General features: G+C 48.7%; 1 protein-coding gene across 1 annotated transcript; it reads right to left on the bottom strand.

The window, feature by feature from the left end:
• Positions 1-3,416: 3,416 nt before the first annotated feature.
• On the bottom strand, positions 3,417-13,347 carry TLCD1 (TLC domain containing 1). The gene is made up of 4 exons (XM_083480296.1): positions 13,079-13,347; positions 10,711-10,793; positions 6,682-6,764; positions 3,417-4,195 (listed from the first exon to the last, which is right to left on the bottom strand). Exons 1-4 carry the CDS (start codon positions 13,267-13,269, stop codon positions 3,815-3,817), a joined length of 738 nt encoding a protein of 245 aa, XP_083336422.1. The 5' UTR covers positions 13,270-13,347; the 3' UTR covers positions 3,417-3,814.
• Positions 13,348-20,481: the final 7,134 nt, after the last annotated feature.

Here is a 20,481-nt window from a genome sequence, read left to right as displayed (position 1 = left end):
AGCCCTTGGAGTTGGATCACACTGTCTGGCTGAGTGATGGGAATGGAGACACTCCTTTAGTTATGCAGGTCCAAATCCATTTAGGGCTTTAAAGCATATAAATTGAATTAATAATAATCCGTGGGGTTTTTTTCCTGGGGGTACGCATACCCCTAAATATTTTGTGAATCTAAGTTTGGCCTCATTGGGGGGCAGTATTTCAATACGAGAAGGAAAGTGAGAGTACCCCTAAACATTTTTTTTAGAAAAAAGCACTGATATTAATAAAATAATAATGCCTACACTGACTGGCAGCAGCTCTCTGGGATTTATGGCAGACGTTGTCCCTCCCAGCCCTCCCTGGAGATTTCAGGGTGGACTAAACCTGGGAAGCTCCACCACTCAGCTGCTGCCAGGTGTGTTTTTCTGCCTGAGCTGTGCCCTTGCTAGCTGGCACCATGCCCAGGGAGAAGAGCCGGCAGGGATGCCACAACCCCCTCCTGGAGAAAACAGTTTCCAATTCCCAGCACAGCTCATTGTGGCTCAGCAGCCGAGATCTCGGGGATATGCTGGGGGGGGGGCAAGAGAGTCCTTTGTTGTTGCTGCCACACACACACCCCAGCCTCAAAACCCGCAGTGCCTCTTTCGAGGCCCTCCCCATGGCAACCAGCTGGTTTTTCCACTCAACCCGGCCTGGATCCCAAGCCGGGGATTGGATGGGCGTCTCAGGTGAGGCGCCGGCCAGCCAAGCAGATCCTGCCTCTCGCTGTGGGACCGTTCGCAAGGCAACGGCAGCGCCCTGTTGGTTCTGCTCAGCCCCAAGAGGCCGGCTGGGAGACGCATTTTCAGGGCAGCAGAGAGTTTGCTGCTTGACAAGAGGCTTGCGCTCCCTCCTTCACGCCACCGCTAATGTCCAAAAGGAGCCAAAGAGCTGGCTGGGTCAGGCCAAAGGGGGCCCCCTCTGACTATATGGAACTTGCCGAACTGACCGGGAGACTCCGAGACCAGAGAGAAGAGACGGTGGAAGAAGATGAAAGAATATTTGAAAAAACATGTTCATATTTAAATCTTAGAATAGCTTTGGAAGTGGATATAGGCCATAGGGTTAGGAGGAGAAGATAGTGTATTTTAAAATAGTATTACTTGTAAGGGGTAAAATGTCAAGGTTTTTATGGTAAAAGTAAGTGCGATTAAAAAAATATGGTTAAAAAGTATGATATATGTAAACTGCTAAAGAGGAGGTAAAATGAAAATCAGATAGGGGGGACTTGGGGAAGCTCACCTAACAATGTTTAGAAAAAAATAAGGGTAAGACAAGAATTTGCTTGTATTGTCTGGTTTTCCGTTTGTGTTGTTTAGTTGTGTTATAAAATGAATAAAAATTTTTTTGGGGAAAAAGGGGGCCCATTTGGTCCAGTATCCCTTCTCACAGTGGGGTTTCCAGCAGCTGGCATTCAGAAGCCTCCCTGCCTGCAGATAAAATAGCCGCCAGGGCTAGGAGCCATTGATAGAATCCTAGAAGTGTAGAGCTGGCAAGGGACTCCCAAAGGTCATCCAGTCTCAACCCCCTGCATTGCAGGAGTCGGAGCTGAAGAATCCCTGGCAGATGACCATCCAAACACTGAAAGGAGCGCCCACCACTTTCCACGTCGTCTGTTGCACTGTCAAACAACTTTTCTCAGAAAGTTCTTCCTGATGGTGAATTGGAATCTCCTTTTAAATTGAAGCCAAGTGTTCGAGTCCTACCCACCATAGCAGGAGAAAACAAGCTTGCTGCCTCTTCCATGTGAGATATTTGAAGATGGCTCCCCTATCTCCTCTCAGACTCCTCTCCTCCAGGCTAAACGTCCCCAACTCCCTCGCCTGTTCCTCATCAGGCTTGGTTTCCACACCCTTCATCATCCTGGTTGCCCTCCTCTGCCCACCTCCCAGCTTTGTCAATATCCTTCTTAAACTGGGGTGCCCAGAACTGGACTCCAGGTGTCTTCCCAGGTCCCACTGTCAGGACTGCAGAAAAATGTGAAAATTCCTAAACTTTTTTTAATGAACAGGAAGACCACATTAGACCTCGCTTGATGAGCATCCTGTTTTCCTCAAACGGCCAACCAGATGGCCCAATGGGAACCCTTCAAGCAGGTCACCTGACTGCGGTAGCGCTTTCCCGCTGTTGCTTCAGAGCAGCTTGAAATTCAGGGGTACACTGCTCCTGAAGGTGGAGGCTCCATCTAGCCAGCCTGACCGGAAGCATTCAAGAGCCTTCTCCCGCTCAGTGGAGTTGTCTAGACCTCTGAAGCTACCTGGTAGCAGCAATTCTAAAAGTTTGTTATGCTTTGGGTGAGGGAAGTTTATATTTTTCATTGGGGAGTTTTATAAACCTCCTCTTCTTACTCTTCTACTAAACTAAAAGAATCTCCAAACATTGTAGGCTTGAGGTGGGGAACCTCAAGCCTGGGGCTCAATGTGGCCCTCCCCTCCCCTCCATCAGGCCCTTGAGACATTCCCCAAGCCACAAACACTCCCCCCAAGTGCCAGGCTGGGAAGTGTCCTTGAAGCTGACCAAGCTTACTTGGCTTCAACCAGAGCCAGGGCCTTCTCAACACTGGCTCCAGCCTGGTGGAACGCTCTGCCTCATGAGACCAGGGCCCTGCAGGATCTGATTTCTTTCCGCAGGGCCTGTAAGACAGAGTTGTTCCGCCTGGCCTTTGGCTTGGAGCCAATCTGATTCCCTCCCTCCCTCTCTTTCTTTTTTCTTTTCCTTCTCCTGCGATGAGGCTACATTTTAATATTTCAATATTTTAATGCTGTATTTTAATTTTGTTTTTAAGTTGTATTCATTCAACTTGTTTTTATTATTGCTTGTAAGCCGCTCTGAGCCCGGCCTTGGCTGGGGAGGGCGGGGTATAAATAAAAATTATTATTATTATTAAAGGTAAAGGTACCCCTGCCCGTAGGGGCCAGTCTTGCCAGACTCTAGGGTTGTGCGCTCATCTCACTCTATAGGCCGGGAGCCAGCGCTGTCCGCAGACACTTCCGGGTCACGTGGCCAGCGTGACAAGCTGCATCTGGCGAGCCAGCGCAGCACACGGAACGCCGTTTACCTTCCCGCTGGTAAGCGGTCCCTATTTATCTACTTGCACCCAGAGGTGCTTTCAAACTGCTAGGTTGGCAGGCGCTGGGACCGAACGACGGGAGCGCACCCCGCCGCGGGGATTCGAACCGCCGACCATGCGATCGGCAAGTCCTAGGCGCTGAGGTTTTACCCACAGCGCCAACCGTGTCCCTTTATTATTATTATTACTACTTAAAGAACGGGAAGGGACGCCTTGTCTCATCCAGTCCAACCCCTTTCTTGTCTGGACAGAGGATGGCGAGACACGTGTGAGACCCTTTGTGTGGAATCGCCGCCCCCTTGAAAGAACACCTCGGGGGGGGGTGGCTTTTATCGAGAACAGCTTTTAATGCATGAAACTACCCTTTCCCCTTCCGTTTTCCAAACCACCAACAGCGAACAAGGCAAAAACACAACCCCAACCGCCAAATCTTCCCATCTTCTCTTGCTTCCTGCTGAGCTCAGATCGGCTCGGGATCTGAATTCGGAAGGCGTCACCCTCATCTAGTAAGGCAAGGCCCGGTGGGGTGGGGTGGGGTGGGGAGCCCCCTAACCCCACCGGGCCCAGAACAAGGAAAGGAAAAGGCTTGGAAAGAACATCACAGTGAGAACGGCGCGGTCCTCAGCGGATAAGGCACACGGGCGGCGAAGGAGCTCTCCCTTTGGCACCGCCCAAACCGTCCTCTCCACCCGCCGAGGAGTCCGGGAGAGACCACGAGAGGCGGCTCAGTCCGTCAGGAACTTCTTCTCACTGTCGGGGTCCCGGGCGCCTGGGCAGAAGTCGGAGCGCATGAGGCGCGAGAAGTAGATGAGGATCATGCCGTCGAGGAGGACCAGGTTGACCATGAGGAACGCGCCCTGGCCGCGCATCTCCACGAAGCGGACGAAGTACCAGGTCAGGTAGGCCTGGGGGGCCAGGCGGAAGAGGAAGTAGACCACCACGTTGATGTACTTGTTGACCAGGTAGAGGGTGGGGAAGGGTAGGCGGCCCAGGCGCATCATCATGCGGAGCGTCAGGAAGATGTTGCTCACCTCCACAAAGAGGGTCACCAGGCCGGCGGCCACAAAGCGGTTCAGCAGGATCCCAGAAAACAATCCCATAATGGCCTGAGAAGTAAAGAGGAGAGGGAGGAATCGTGTCTTTAAATATAATAAGAGGCGAAGATGAAGGAGACTGGCAAAACAAACTACAGTGGTACCTCGGGTTGAGTACTTAATTCGTTCCCGAGGTCCATACTTAACCTGAAACTGTTCTTAACCCGAGGTACCACTTTAGCTAATGGGGCCTCCCGCTGCCACACGATTTCTGTTCTCATCCTGAAGCAAAGTTCTTAACCCGAGGTACTATTTCTGGTTTAGCGGAGTCTGTAACCTGAAGTGTCTGTAACCCGAGGTAAAATAAAATGGTAAATGGGCCCCTGACCATTAGATCCAGTCGTGGCCGACTCATCTCGCTTTACTGGCCGAGGGAGCCGGCGTACAGCTTCCGGGTCATGTGACCAGAATGCCTAAGCCGCTTCTGGAGAACCAGAGCAGCACACGGAAACGCCGTTTACCTTCCCGCCGGAGCGGTACCTATTTATCTACTTGCACTTTGACGTGCTTTTGAACTGCTAGGTTGGCAGGAGCAGGGACCGAGCAATGGGAGCTCACCCCGTCGCGGGGATTCGAACCGCCAACCTTCTGATCGGCAAGTCCTAGGCTCTGTGGTTTAACCCAAGGTACCACTGTAATGAACTATGCAGGACACACCAGACAATCTGAAACTCTAGAAAAAATAAGGACATTGTTCTTCTTTTATTTCCTTTTTCTCTCCTTTAAAAAAGGGAGAAATGTTCAGCCATAATTAGTAAGCTTTGCGTGTTGGCTTCTACATTAGTTGACCTCTTAAAGGTCACTTGTAATAATATGCGTAAGGTTTTAAAATTGGATAGTTAAGAGTACAGTGGTACCTCGCAAGACGATTGCCTCGCAAGACGAAAAAAGCGCAAGACGAAAGAGTTTTCTGTTTTTTGAGTCGTTCCGCAAGCCGAATTTCCCTATGGGCTTGCTTTGCAAGACGAAACGTCTTGCGAGTTCTTGCGAGTTTGTTTTCTTATTCTTAAAGCCGCTAAGCCGTTAATAGCCGCTAAGCCGCTAATAGCCGTGCTTCGCAAGACGAAAAAACCACAAGACGCGGAACGGATTAATTTCGTCTTGCGAGGCACCACTGTATAAGACTCAGTGGACGTGTATAAATCAGTAGAAAAAATGGAACCAGGAGGGGGAGTCTGCGGGAAGTCAATTCAGAAGTGTGATTATTTAATCTGTTCTTTTGTTATCATAAAATTAATAAATTGTATCAAAACAAAACAAAATAATAGGCAGCCCTGCTGGATCAGGCCAAAGTGGGCTCATTTGCCCAGCGCTCTTGCTGTCCCGGAATCATGAGGACTAGGAACTCGCCACTTAAAAACAAAAGCGAGTTTCTCTGAAAGCTGAATTCTGCAGTGTCAAAGAACATCAGAAGAGGCTGCTGAATCAGACTGAAGGGGTCCCCGGGCCCAGCCCAGCCTCCTGTTCTCACAGATGTCTAAGAGTTCCACGGTTAAGAGAAAAAAGCTTTTCACTATCCACTTTCTTCATTCCAGACATGATTTTATAAATGTCTTTTGCGTTGTCTCTTCCTCACCTTTTCTCTAAACTAAAAAGTCCGAAATGCAGCGACTTTCCCTCTGAAGAGAGCTCTTCCACTCCCTTGATCATTTTGGTCTATCAGAGTAGCAGAGATTAGCAAATCCAGGGATTCCCAGAACTGTAGTGTTGGAAGGGAACCCAAAGGGCATCCAGCTCACCCCCTTGGTCAAGGGAAGATCTGGAACACAGGATGCAGCCACAGCAGATAAGGCCCCGCAAACTCTGGAGTCTGCCAAAACCTCTTGCCTGCTTTGATAGAGGGTGGAGGAGGGGGAGCATGTGCAGAAACTCTGTCCTTGCGTGACCTCATTCTACAGTGGTGCCCCGCAAGACGAATGCCTCGCAAGACGGAAAACCCGCTAGACGAAAGGGTTTTCCGTTTTTGAGCTGCTTTGCAAGACGATTTTCCCTATGGGCTTGCTTTGCAAGATGAAAACGTCTTGCGAGTGTTCCGATTTTTTTCGCTCCCCCCCCCCTTTTTCTAAGCCGCTAATAGCCTTTTAGCCGCTAATCCACTAAGCCTTTAATAGCCGCTAAGTCTTTAATAGCCGCTAAACCGCTAATAGCGCTAATCCGCTAATAGGGTTGCTTCGCAAGACGAAAAAACCGCTAGACGAAGAGACTCGCGGAACGGATTAATTTCGTCTTGCGAGGCACCACCGTACCTTTTTAAAAGTTATTTTTCTCATATTTAGTAAAGCAAGCTTAAAAACGCTGACAATACCAAGCTCGTTTATATCACAATTTGCAAACGGCACCCATTCATGTTTACTAACGAACTCGTGAAACGGGACTTTTTTTCCAGCAGGGGAAAAGAAAAAAAGGAAAACCAGGGAAATTTCCTGCTTCGCATCTCTGTGACTCAGAGCCACCGGCCTCTGAGTTGCCTCGCCTGGCCCATGAGGGCCGGTACTTGCCATGGCATGGTGGACCAGGTACTCCCACGAGGCCCGAGACTGGCGGCAGACGATGATGTCCAGAGAGTCATGGATGAAATAACCTGGGGAGGAATAAGAAGAGTTATAGTGTTGGAAGGGACCCCTGGGTCATCCATCCCAACCCCCGGCAGGAAGAGGTTCGCTCTCGCCACCCTCTGCACCTCCAAGGATGGGGGAACCTGCGGTGTGGCCTTCCGGGTGCACAGGAGCAGACTCGGGTCATTTTTGATAATATGGCGCCCTGAGCGAGGCCAAATTTGGTGCCCCAAACGAATCTTCTCCATTTTGGCCCCTTGGCCTGGTACCCTGTGCAGAGGAACTGCTCTAAATCTGGAGCTAGGACTCCAGTTCCCATCTTACCATCACCTACAACTATTAAAAGGCCCCCAAACTTTTATACTTTTATCCTGAAAGGATAGCACCCCAACCCCCTTGAATTTCAGCTCTTTTAAAACTCCTGCACCAAAAATGATCTAACCCGCTTTGAGATTATTATTTTGTGAAAATGTTGTGAATAAAAGGACGAAAATGACAACACTGTGACCTTTGGGTATTAAACAGAGGAAGACGGGGAGGTACCTTGCGTCGCAGACCACTGACCCATCTAACTCAGTACTGCCTGCACTGATTGGCAGCGGCTCTCCAGGGTCTCTCCCAGCCTGACCTGGGGATTCCACTGAACCTTCTGCATGCCAAGCAGAGCCTTAAAAATACACCCAAGACTCCAGTCCTCAGGGTTTTAAATCAGAACAAAAGAAGTCACTTTTTTCTAACTCAAGACCGTTCGTCATCCACCTAGCTCAGTACAGTCCACACTGACTGGCAGCAGCTCTCCAGGGTTTCAGATAGGAGTCTTTTGCCTACTTAGAGACACCAGGGATTGAACCTGGGATCGCCTGCACGCAAGGCAGAGGCTCTGCCACTGAGCTACCCTGTATTCAAGGAAGTCACATGAGGGAGCGGTCTGGCCTGCTCACAATCCCCTCTTTCTGGGCCCAGGAAAACCTCCCGTTCACGCAGAAGGCTCCAAATATTGATGGGCCCCAAGCAGAACCAGGGCAGCCTCAAACTCCACAATACAGAGCGCAGCTCCCAACTCTCAACTGGGGAAAAATTAGCAACACCAGCCGTGTTTCCGTTACGCTGTTGAGCAAAAAAGGAAGTTGGCAGCAGCGCTGAGTGTCTGGTGGATTTCATTTCCATACAGCTGACCTGCAGAACTACCTTGCTGCAGCACGCGATATCGGGAGGGTTTGCATGCCAAGGGACAGCAGAAAAATATCTGCACGGAGAAATCACGGGGGCACATGAGGTCAACCCAAAGCAGCGTCAGAATAATAATAATAATAACAATATTATTATTATTATTATTATTATTATTATTATTATTATTATTATTATTATTAATTTATTTGTACCCCGCCCATCTGGCTGGGTTTCCCCAGCCACTCTGGGCGGCTTCCACAGAGACCAAAAATACACAAAAATGTCACACATTAAAAATTTCCCTAAACAGGGCTGCCTTCAGATGTCTTTTAAAAATAAGATAGCTACTTATTTCCTTGACATCTGGTGGGAGGGCGTTCCACAGGGCGGATGCCACCACTGAGAAGGCCCTCTGCCTGGTTCCCTGTAACCTCACTTCTCGCAGGGAGGGAACCATCAGAAGGCCCTCAGAGCTGGACCTCAGTGTCCGGGCAGAACGATGGGGGTGGAGACGCTCCTTCAGGTCTACTGGGCCGAGGCCGTTTAGGGCTTTAACGGTCAGCACCAACACTTTGAATTGTGCTCGCAAACGTCCTGGGAGCTTTCTCCTTCATGACCTAAGAAGAGCCTGCTAGATCGGGCCCAAGGGGACCCATCTAGTCCAGCAGGCTGTTCCCACCGTAGCCAAATGCCCCAAAGACCCTAGGAATCCAGATAGACTGCCTTGGGACCAGGAGGTTCCATAAGACCATAGGAAGATCCTGGTTGCTGGATCAGGCCAGAGGTCCACCTAGACCAGCCTCTTATTTTCACAGCGGCCAACCAGGTGCCCCAATGGGAAACCCACAATCCTGAGCGCAACAGCAGCCCTGCCCTCCTGACATTTCCAGCAATTGGATTTCAGAAGCATCCCTTCCTCTGACTGTGGTGACAGAGCAGAGCCATTGCAGCTAGTAGCCCAGTCCATGGGACTCTCAAGAGTCTCCTCAAGTACCATAATTCAAAAGCGCCCAAGAATGGATGCTGTTGAATTCTGGTGCTGGAGGAGACTCTTGAGAGTCCCATGGACTGCAAGAAGAACAAACCTCTCCATTCTGAAGGAAATCAGCCCTGAGTGCTCCCTGGAAGGACAGATCCTGAAGCTGAGGCTCCAAGACTTTGGCCACCTCATGAGAAGAGAAGACTCCCTGGAAAAGACCCTGATGTTGGGAAAGATGGAGGGCACAAGGAGAAGGGGACGACAGAGGACGAGATGGTGGGACATTGTTCTCGAAGCTACCAGCATGAGTTTGACCAAACTGCGGGAGGCAGTGGAAGGCAGGAGGGCCTGGCGTGCTCTGGTCCAGGGGGTCATGAAGAGGCGGACATGACTAAATGACTAAACAACAACAAGAACAACAGCCCTCGATAGCCCTCTCCTCTACAGACTCCCATCGTCCCTGACCGCTAGCTGGGAGTCGTTTCAGAAACATCTGGAGGTCAGGCAGTTGGCAAAAGCCACCCTCGATTCTTGCCCCCCCACCGGCAATCAATCTGACTAATGTTTAGGTACATTGCAGTTTAAAAGCTTCTGAAAGCCCTGCTCATTATTTCAGCTTACAACTGCTCTTAACTTAGGAGCAAAGGCATTAAGTGTAGATGCATCAAAATACGGGAAATGTGAGCCATTATCCTATCCACCCGATCCAAAAACCACACATCCAGCAGTTGCTCATCTTCTGTGGGAAAAGCCTGCTAAACCTTCCATCTCTCTGAGCTGCATCTCGGAGAATCAGAGAGTTGAAAAGGGCCTTCAAGGGTTATCCAGTCCATTTCCTTGCAATGCAGGAATAGCATCTATATTATTATTACTATTATTATTATTATTATTATTATTACCACCCCTAAGTCCTTTTCACATGGACTGCTGTCAAGCCAAGTGCCCTCCATCCTATATCTGCGCATGTGATTATTCCCAATTATTACATTTGTCGCTACTGAAATCCAGTACGTTTCCATGCACAATTCAAAGTGTTGGTGCTGACTTTTAAAGCCCTAAATGGCCTCAAAGGCCCAGTAGACCTAAAGGAGCGTCTCCACCCCCATCGTTCTGCCCGGACACTGAGGTCCAGCGCCGAGGGCCTTCTGGCAGTTCCCTCCCTGCAAGAAGTGAGGTTACACGGAACCAGGCAGAGGGCCTTTTCGGTGGTGGTGCCTGCCCTGTGGAACGCCCTCCCATCAGATGTCAAGGAAGTAAACAACTATTTTACTTTTAAAAGACAACTGATGGCAGCCCTCTTTAGGGAAGTTTTTAATATTTAATGCTTTATTGTTTTTAACACTCGATTGGGAGCTGCCCAGAGTGGCTGGGGAAACTCACGCAGATGGGTGGGGTATAAATAATAATAATAATAATAATAATAATAATAATAATAATAATAATTACTATTACAGTGGTACCTCGGGTTACAAACGCTTCAGGTTACAGACTCTGCTAACCCAGAAATAGTACCTCGGGTTAAGAACTTTGCTTCACGATGAGAACAGAAATTGTGCTCCGGCGGCGCGGCAGCAGCAGGAGGCCCCATTAGCTAAAGTGATGCTTCAGGTTAAGAACAGTTTCAGGTTAATAACAGACCTCCAGAAAGAATTAAGTTCTTAACCCAAGGTACCACTGTATTATTATTATTATTATTATTTCCTTTTTTGGCAGATCTACTCTGCGCCGTCTTTTGCCCATTAGGCTGCCTTACTCCATCAGAGACAAGGCACTGGGTTGCTGCCCGCCTGAGCCCGGCACCACTAGCGTCACCTGCTTCTCACCTGCGGAAACACACAGCAGCAGATGCCCGGATCGAGAGGTTGAGTTGATGAGGTCGGCAAAAGCCCCAGGCATTTTCCACACCCTGGGATGGAAAACAAGAGATTCACAAGTTAGGACAGGCCATCTACAATAAGGACTTTTTAAAAGGGTAAATTCAGGAGAAACAAGTTCCTCCTGACCTAAGCCTTACCAGGGTCACACACTCTTAAGGGCCAGTCCCGTTCCTTGATCAACCCACAAAATCCATGTCATATTACAAGGAAGAGATCCCTGAGCAAAACTGGTGGAACATGGAACTAAGGGGATATATGACAGGCACAGACCACCAGAATTACTGGCCAGGGAAAGCTAGGCTCTTTCCCAGACCCAAAAAGGGATCTCTTGCACACAGACACAAATGCAAACTAAAATAAACAAGATTAGATGTCTCAAATCCAGCACAGATACCATTTAGAATTTCCCTAAATTCAAAATGGGGCGTTCTTTCCTTCTCCAAAATCCCAAGTGTTTAAAAAGAGAGACAGACAGAAACAGAGAAAACTCCAAAAAACAAATAAATTGGTTTGTTGTTATTAGCTGCTACTAAATAAACCAAGTCTGCTTTTAGCACAATGTCTGCCACTCTTTAAAGTCTGTTTTCATTTGCTGTTTTTAAATGGATGTTTTGCCCCGTTTTATGTAAAATGCTTAAGATTATTATTTTTTTAGCAGTATATAAATATTGCTAAATAAAACAACACAGCATTACGAAGAATAACCACTTATTGCAACATGGGGTGGCGTGGGGAACTTCATGGCCTCTCTCTTGAAGACCATTATTAGGGATTTCCTAATGCACGAAGATCCGAAACCAGGTTCTTGGCGTTCACACACACAAGCACACAGATGTCCTTTTTTGCAACCGAGAGATTCTGGCTGGCATCTTGCCAGCACCTGCTGGAATGAGGAGGGGCTGGAGACCCACAACAGGTGCTTAGTGGCAGGGGGCGACCACCTGCGCCAGCCCCCTTGGGCAACCCCAGCCTGCTACGAGAGGCTGTGCCAAGGCAGGGACTGACACATCCAGGGCACCGCCTGCGGCCTCCTCTTGGGGAGACGGACCGGTTTTCTCCTTCGGAGGTGAGTTAGGAAACATGGGAAAGAACAGGCGAAGGTTGGCAGTGTGGGAGAGCAGGGCATCACGCAACGGCTTGGCCAGCCGCAGGCTTCCTTGGACGTTGCAAAACCCTGCTGAGGTTCGCCAGGTTCCCTCCGAAAATCTGTGTGGGCTTCCTTGAGAGAAGGGCGGCCCACACTCTGTGTGCACTCAGGGGCACCCTCTCCTTCCACAGAATTATTAGAGGTATTTCTGGTCTCTCCAGTTTTCCTGGAACAGGGCTGACCTCGAGGAAATTCGCCAGGAAGCACCTTCTAGGGAACAGGTAGAACCAGGAAAGGGAAGATCCATCATCTCCAAGGACAAAAGCAGCCTTGTCTCAAGGCCCCGGCAGGCAGCCCTTGGCAAGAGGAGGCTGAGAACAGGAGCCGGGTCTTAACCTGAACGGCGCTGGCGCCAGGCTGCTGCCCTGGGAGAGAGGAGGGCAGGGCACAGAAGCCGCTTCTGGGAGCCCCACCCTGGGGAGCAACTTCTTCTTTCAAAAAGAGACAAGGGGGGGGGAATGTCCTCTGTTTTGCAACATGCTGTCTAGGCTGCAGGAGGGGTGGCACTCTGTACATGCCCAGAAACGACCACCACCCTCACTCCCAGCCACCACAACGCCAGCCTTGCAAAATACATCATTCCTGAGAGATGATGTTTATGTAAGGAGCATTCTCTGGGCATGTCCAAAGGCAACCAGAATCCGGGAAGTGCAAAGACAACGGCGTGGGAGGCACTTTGTGCATGCTCAGAGACCACCCCCACCATCAGCTACAAACCCACCCCGGCTTTCCAAAACGCCTTTTCCCCAGCAGTGGGCTGGCGGGGGGGGAGGGATGGGAAGAGGGGGGGTCTCTCTGTGCATGCTCAGAGGCAGCCTCGCCCCGGGTGCCGATCTAAGAGGGGAGGGCACTCTGTACATGCCCAGAAACAAGCACCACCACCCTCACTCCCAGCCACCACAACGCCAGCCTTGCAAAATACATCATTCCTGAGAGATGATGTTTATGTAAGGAGCCTTCTCTGGGCATGTCCACTGGCAAGCAGGCTCCGGGAAGGTCAAAGGCAGCAGCGGCGGCGGCGGCGGCGGGGGAGGCACTTTGTGCATGCTCAGAGACCACCCCCACCCGGCTTTCCAAGCCCCCTTTCCCCCGGCAGTGGGGTCTCTCTGTGCATGCTCAGAGGCAGCCTGGCCCCCGGAGCGGAGGGCGGCCCTGCTCGGCACTCACCCGACCACGGCCCAGATCCCGGCCACGACGGAGTGGACGAAGGAGACGAGCAGGTTCCTCCAGCGCCAGGTGCGCGTGGCGTCCAGGCGGACGTGCGCCGGCAGCGGGCTGAGCCGGAGCCCCTGGCGGAGGGCGGCGAAGGCCAGCGTGGAGCCCGCCACCAGCCCCGCCGAGCGCAGCCACGGGCCCATCGCCCGCCCGCCTGGCCGCCCGGCCGCCTCCTCGCCCGCCCGGCCGCCGGCCCGCCTGCCTCCCCGCTCCCGGCGCGCCGCCCCGGCCCACGTGCGCGCCCGCCCGCCGGGACGAGCCCCGCCCAGGGGAGGAGCCCCGCAGGCCACGCCCCGGGGAGGGGGACCGTCCGCCGACGCCGACGCCAGGCCACGCCCCCCGCCCGCCCGCCGCGCGATTGTCACCGTCGCCCCATTGTTGGTGGGCGGCGCTGCAGCGCTAGCGCGACGGAGACGCTATTATTATTGCTATTATTATCATCCTTATCAATCACCCAGTAATATTAGCAGCTTCGTTCTCAAGCTGCCAAGGAGTAATAACATTATTATTATTATTATTAATCATTCTGTAATATTAGCAGCTTCGTTCTCAGGCTGCCAAGGAGTAATAACATTATTATTATTATTAATAATCATTCTGTAATATTAGCAGCTTCGTTCTCAAGCTACCAAGGAGTAATAACATCATCATCATCATTATTATTATTATTATTATTATTATTATTATTATTATTATTCAGCCAGTAATATTAGCAGCTTCATCATCAGGCTGCCAAGGAGTAATAACATTATTATTATTATTATTATTATTATTACTTGTCTGTTCCCCCCATCATAACCAGGGTCGGATTTAGGTTTGATGAGGCCCGAAGCTACTGAAGGGAATGGGGCCCTTTATATGTCCAGCTGTCCTTTGTCAACAACAAATTATCGCTGTTTTTTGTGTTGAATATATGCTACTGTATATGGTAATTTATGGACCTTATAGGTATCTAAAGCTATTTGCCACTGTTGCTGTATGTAGGTTTTATTTTCTTTGTTTTTGTCTTACATTTTGGAAATGTACATCCAAAATTTTTTCCTTTAATTTTTTGGGGGGCCCCCAAGAGTGGGGCTCTAAGCTATAGCTTGTTTAGCTTATATGTAAATCTGGCACTGATCATCACCCTACGATAAGGAGAATATCATCTTCCTCAAGATACCACATAATAAGGACTTTATTATCATTTTATGGCTTTATTTCTGGTGGCTTCGCCATGTGGAATTGCCCCTGATTTTTTTCCTTTTTCCAAAAAATGTGGAAGCCTGCAATAACACCTCTTTTTAAAAAATAGAAAAGCTACCTTGTGGTACTTATGAATGCTAACAGTATTATGGTGACTATTAATTAAATTGTATACTGCGTACAAGCCCTTGTTCTCCTTCCATCAGCCGCTGGAAACATTCTTGTTCGAACAGGCTTTTGGCAACTGACTGCTTTTAAGGAAAGGGCTGTTTTGTTGTAATGATCTGTATGTTGTAAACGTATTATAATGCAAACACATTCTGTTACTATTTAACTGTTTTTTAAAGATTGCTTCCCCACCCCATTTGTCTGGCTGTCTCTTTTTCAGCTGTAAGCCCCCTTGAGTCCCTTGTCAGGGGGGAAAGCAGGATAAAAATATATATTAGAGGTTGAAAATGGCTTCTTTTATTACGGCCAGAGCGACAGTCCACGTCACCAGATGCGCAGAGCGTTAGCCTGAGTTGTCACTGAGCCACTGATGTGAAGAGTGGGCCCTTTGACACTGGGTGGCAGCAACACACCGCAATATTTGATGGGCCTTTTTTTTTGTTTATTCAGAGCCTTTCCTTGCTGGGGAAGAAGGATAAGGCTTCCGCCAGGCACCTGGAATAGTTATTTCACTTGATTTGCCCTGGCCAAATGCCCCTCACTCTCTTCACACGGTGCAGCCTTAAACTCGGAAATCTGCTGCAAAGAGATATTGGCAGCGACCACCAGCCTGAGCAGTTTAAAAGAGGATTAGATGAAATTCATGGGGGATAAGGCTACATGAGAACATCAGGAGAGCATCAGGCCAAGGGCCCCTCTGGTCCAGCATCTTCTCATAGGGTCTGAGCACACAGGATGGAGGTTTTTCATTCCTGATCTAACGTATTGTCCTCTTTGGTGGCAGAGACCAGTTCCGATCTGCGCTCCCCCTGGTTCACTTTGGGCTGACACCACCTCTTTGCCCACCTTGTTATGAGAATCAAAGAAGGGGAAGACATTGTGTCTGCTGCATTGGGTTCCTTGGAGCAATGGTGTGTGTGCATGCTTGTTTGTTTGTTTGTTTGTTTGTTTGTTTGTTTGTTTCATAGAATCGTAGAGTTGGAATAGACCACAAGGGCCATCGAGTCCAACCCCCTGCCAAGCAGGAAACACCATCAGAGCACTCCTGACATATGGTTGTCAAGCCTCTGCTTAAAGACCTCCAAAGAAGGAGACTCCACCACACTCCTTGGCAGCAAATTCCACTGTCGAACAGCTCTGACTGTCAGGAAGTTCTTCCTAATGTTTAATTTAATTTAATATTTATTTTAAATACTTTTTATTGGCTTTTTCAGTTAAACAAAAAACAAACAAAACCAAGCAAAAACAAACAAATTATAATAAAATCATCTTGACATTCATTCTTTGGTATCATCATCTTATTTACGTTATATCACGCCTCGACTTCCCTCCCTCCCAGTTGCAGGATTCTTGGTATACCTCTTCTCTTACAGTTTCTTTCCCAATTATGTACGCATCACAAGGTTTATGTTAATCCTACTGTAGTTCTTAAACTTCTACAATTATATTCAATATATGTTACAAATTTACTCCATTCTTCAATAAGCTTTGTACCTTTTTGGTGTCTAATTTTATGTGTCATCTTCGCTAATTCTGCATATTCGAAAAATTTTACTTGCCAATCCATAACAGTAGGGATCTCTGATGATTTCCATTTTTGTGCTATCAAAACCCTAGCAGTGCATGTTTAAATGTGAAACCTGAAGGAGCATCTCCACCCCCATCGTTCAGCCCACTGAGGTCCAGCTCCAAGGGCCTTCTCGATAGTGGCGCCCACCCTGTCGAACGCCCTCCCATCAGATGTCAAGGAAATAAACAACTATCTGATGTTTAGAAGACATCTGAAGGCAGCCCGGTTTAGTGAAGTTTTTAATGACTGATGTTTTAATGTATTTTTAATCTTCTGTTGGAAGCCGCCCAGAGTGGCTGGGGAGGCCCGGCTATATGGGAGGGGTATAAGTAATATTATTATTATTATTATTAGCTAACCCCTTGGTTTCCTTTTCTGATGAATTCTGATATTTATTTTTGTGTATATATGCAGAATCTTCCCCAGCTTTCCTTTGAAATCATGCACTACTCGGCGTGCTTTCCTCCCTCATATGTTTTGCTTAGAAAATAAAACCCTTTATCAAGGTGAGGAGAGGGGAAGCCAAGCTCTTTCTCAGCACCAGCCTTGCAGGCCACCTGGCTGGCTGGGAATGACCTTGCAGGGAGAATCAGCCACCACATCCACCTTATCTCAGAGGATCTGTCTCAAGACCTTGAAAGCCTCTGTGGGCTTTGCTGGAAAAGGAAATCCATGCATCTCCTTTCCAGAGGTGTGCCTGGAAACAAAACATTTGCCTCTCCAAACTGGGCAGATGGCAGCTTGAATCAGGGCCAAAGATTAGTGAGTTGCATTCAGAGTTTTGTTTTCCCCCTTCTTGCAAACGTTGACTGCTTTGTAGGAAATGCCCCTCGTAAGCACTTCCAGTGTTCTTTACAAATCTGCTGTTTGCCCTGACTTGGTAAATAGGTCTAGACTTGATAAGGCTTTCCAACTCCTTATATATAAGCTGTGGGTTGCTTGCAGGGAGATCAATTAAGCTATCAATAAAAAATTGTCCAATAGCACCTTAAAAAAGGTAAAGGACCCCTGGCAGTTAAGTCCAGTCGCGAACGACTCTGGGGTTGCGGCGCTCATCTCGCTTTACTGACCAAGGGAGCCGCAGACAGTTGTCCGCAGACAGTTTTTCCAGGTCATGTGGCCAGCATGACTGAGCCGCTTCTGACAAAACCAGAACAGCGCATGGAAACGCCGTTTACCTTCCACCAGAGTGGTACCTATTTATCTACTTGCACTTTGCTGTGCTTTCGAACTGCTAGGTTGGCAGGAGCTGGGACTGAACAACGGGAGCTCACCCCGCAAGCCCTAGCTCAGTGGTTTAGACCACAGCCCACCCGCATCCCTTAGCGCCTTAGAGACCAACTAAGTTTGTTCTGGGTATAAGCTTTCATGTGCATTCGTCAGACCAACACGGCTACCTACCTGAATCTGCTATCAATTGCTGTTAGCCACTAGAGCAAAACCTTGTGGACCATCTTCAAGGGTAGCCCCACACAAAGGGCATAAACAGCTATGGCCATTTCTTACTGGCTCAGGAATGAATGTATCTGGAAAGAGAGGTGTTTCTGCCCCCCCCCCCCCGAAATCAAGTGATTATGTTCTTAATCCAGGTGCTTTGAAACAGTTAGGAAACTCTTGTCTGCGAGTGCTTCAATTGGAGAACAGCCTTTACCAAAAGTGTCATGGGCTTTGAAAACACTCCAACTCAGGACACAAGGAAGAAACATGCTAAGAGGAAGGCACACTTGGCAAATCCACACTGTGATCAACTCCCGCCCGGAAACCTGTGTCCCCACTGTGGAAGGATGTGTGGATTCAGAATTGGCCTCTACAGCCACTTACAGACTCATTGTTAAAACCGTGTTTATGGAAGACACAGAGCCTAGGACTTGCTGATCAGTCCGGTGGTTCAAATCCCTGCAACAGGGTGAGCTCCCGTTGTTCGGTCCCTGCTCCTGCCAACCTAGCAGTTCAAAAGCATGTCAAAAGTGCAAGCAGATAAATAGGTACCGCTGTGGCAGGAAGGTAAACGGTGTTTCCCTGCGCTGCTCTGGTTTGCCAGAAGCGGCTTCGTCATGCTGGCCACATGACCCGGAAGCTGTACGCCGGCTCCCTCGGCCAATAAAGCGAGATGAGCGCCGCAGCCCCAGAGTCGGTCACGACTAGACCTAATGGTCAGGGGTCCCTTTGCCTTTATGGAAGACAGTCTTACTTGGCTATGAGTGATCGCCAAAGAGAAAAGAGAGAGCTTTGAAACATATGCTTGATTAAATTGTTCTGTTGTTTTAGCGCCTGATGAAAAGGTCTGTTAAGCCCCGAAGCTTGCACACTCCTAGCGTGTGCAAATGAAGATCACATCCACACTGTACACTTAAAGCATTTTAACAGTCATGGAGAAAACCGGGAACTCTAGCTGATTAAGGGCATTGAGCACACGGACGTAAAATTCCCGGCGCCATGATGGCTCTGTTCTGCCAGGGAGAAAACTGTGCTTGAATTCTGCTTGCAGGTTTCTCATGTGGGCCACTGTGAGAACAACATGCTGAACTAGGTGGTCCCCCTTCGGCCTGGTCCAGCAATCTCTTTTTAGGTTCTTAGCACTCTTAACAAACTACAGTTCCCAGGATTCTCCATGACTGTTAAAGTGGTACAAGAGGGCTTGAGATGGATGGTGTGGATGGTTCATTCTGTCCCCAATATTCGAACCTGGTCCCTGCAGAGACCCACTTTCCAAAGATCCCTCTTTCTTTGCATCCTTCCCACCAGGAGTCCAACAACAAGCTCCCTTTGTCTGAAGAAGAACCGCCTCCCCAGCTGTTTATGCCTCAACAACAGCTCATCCTTGCCCCAAAGGGATGGGGCATTTAATTTGCCTGAAAGGGACCTCAGCTGTGTTGTGTTTGGGGGAGGGAGTCCTGTCTCCTGGGGGGGGACCTATCCATTAGGTGCAGAGGTGGGGAAATAGGCAAATAATTAGCGATGAACGTCCTGGATCGCAGAGGGCCTGAGTGGTGCCTTTAAAATGCTTTATATACCATGCTAATGGTCATATTTAAACCAGTTTGCAACAGAAACAGCCATAGTTAATCCCCTTGTCCAGATGTGGGGAACCTTTGGCCCTTCAGATGTTGCTGAATTTTTACTCCCAGTATCCCTGGCTATTGGCTATGCTTGCTCTGGGGCTCATGAGAGTTGTGGTTTAGGACCAGGGTGGGCAAAGGTTCCCCACACTTGCCTTAGTCCTAAAACTGCAAAGTACATGCAACTACAGTAAGCAGCATATTCTAGCCTGGCTCTCTCTCCTGTACTCTGTTGACTTCCTGGGGTCAGTCTGTAGATTGGAAGCCTCTTGGGGCAGAGACCTGTCCTCTCATTTTTTGTTTCTTTTTAGTAAAGTGCTTTGCTCCAGGAGGGCGCTATCGAAATGATAATTATAATGGTGTCAGAACCACAAAAAAGAAAAAATAGTCAGAAGAACCATTTATTTATTTGTTTATTGAACTTGCCTGGCGGTATATGGTTAGCCAATGCAGACTTTTTTTAAGTAAAGATCTTTCATTTTATAATGCATATAAAACAGAGAGAACAGTTATAATAACAGATGAGAATTAAAAGATGGCAAACAAAAGTATAAAATGGGCATGTAGAGTGAGTCCACCAGGATGTGGGTTCAAATAAAAAAGTCCAAGTAAAGAATATTAGTGTCATCTGATTATCAGCTCTGGTTTCAGACTTTCCTGGCTTGAAAATGATGTTTCTGTTGTACATGTAATAAAGGAATGCCAAATCATATTTTAATAAGGTTGCCAAAGTGAACATCTAGCTGCTTTTTTTTTGCAAAGTTTCTAAGCTGCCATACATCCAAATTTTCCCTTGTCAAAATCCCAAATTCTGTGAGATTTGAGCACCTGAATTCTGTGCTGGCGTCTGCTCCCCTCAATAGTCTAGCTGTGGCATTTTGCAACAGCTGGATCTCCAGACCAAGCCCCACGGAAAGCAATTTTATCTATCAGTCTGTGGGGAACCTATCAGGATCTCCTGATACGGCTAGATTCCTGTTCTCACAAGCCTCTGGCCAGCAGGAACAGTGGTCAGGGATTGTGGAAGTTGGAGTCCAGCTGCATCTGGAGCTCCCCACCCTTGCCTATGCACCCTAGAGAAAAATCCGAATGCAGCCTTTGCTGGCCTTTTATTTCCCCCAGATGTTTTGGGCTGCCTGTAATCCCAAACATCAGGAAGGCAACAGGAAGGTGAAGAGGCTTCCAAGGCCCAGAAGCTTGCACCCTTGGGCTCCAGAGAGACCCTCGGGTGGGTCTTCAAATTCACAGAAGCAAGCCTTTGGTCGTGATGGGGACCCTTGGGCCAGTCACCACCTCTCAGCAATGTGAAGCTACCTCACAGGCTTGTTGTGAGAATGGTCGGCAGGGAACAGAGAACGAGAATGGGAGGAAGA

This window comes from Podarcis liolepis (genome assembly GCF_965112155.1).
Source record: "Podarcis liolepis genome assembly, chromosome: 16".
Classification (NCBI taxonomy): Eukaryota; Metazoa; Chordata; class Lepidosauria; order Squamata; family Lacertidae; genus Podarcis; species Podarcis liolepis.
This window is presented reverse-complemented; position numbering and strand designations above follow the sequence as displayed.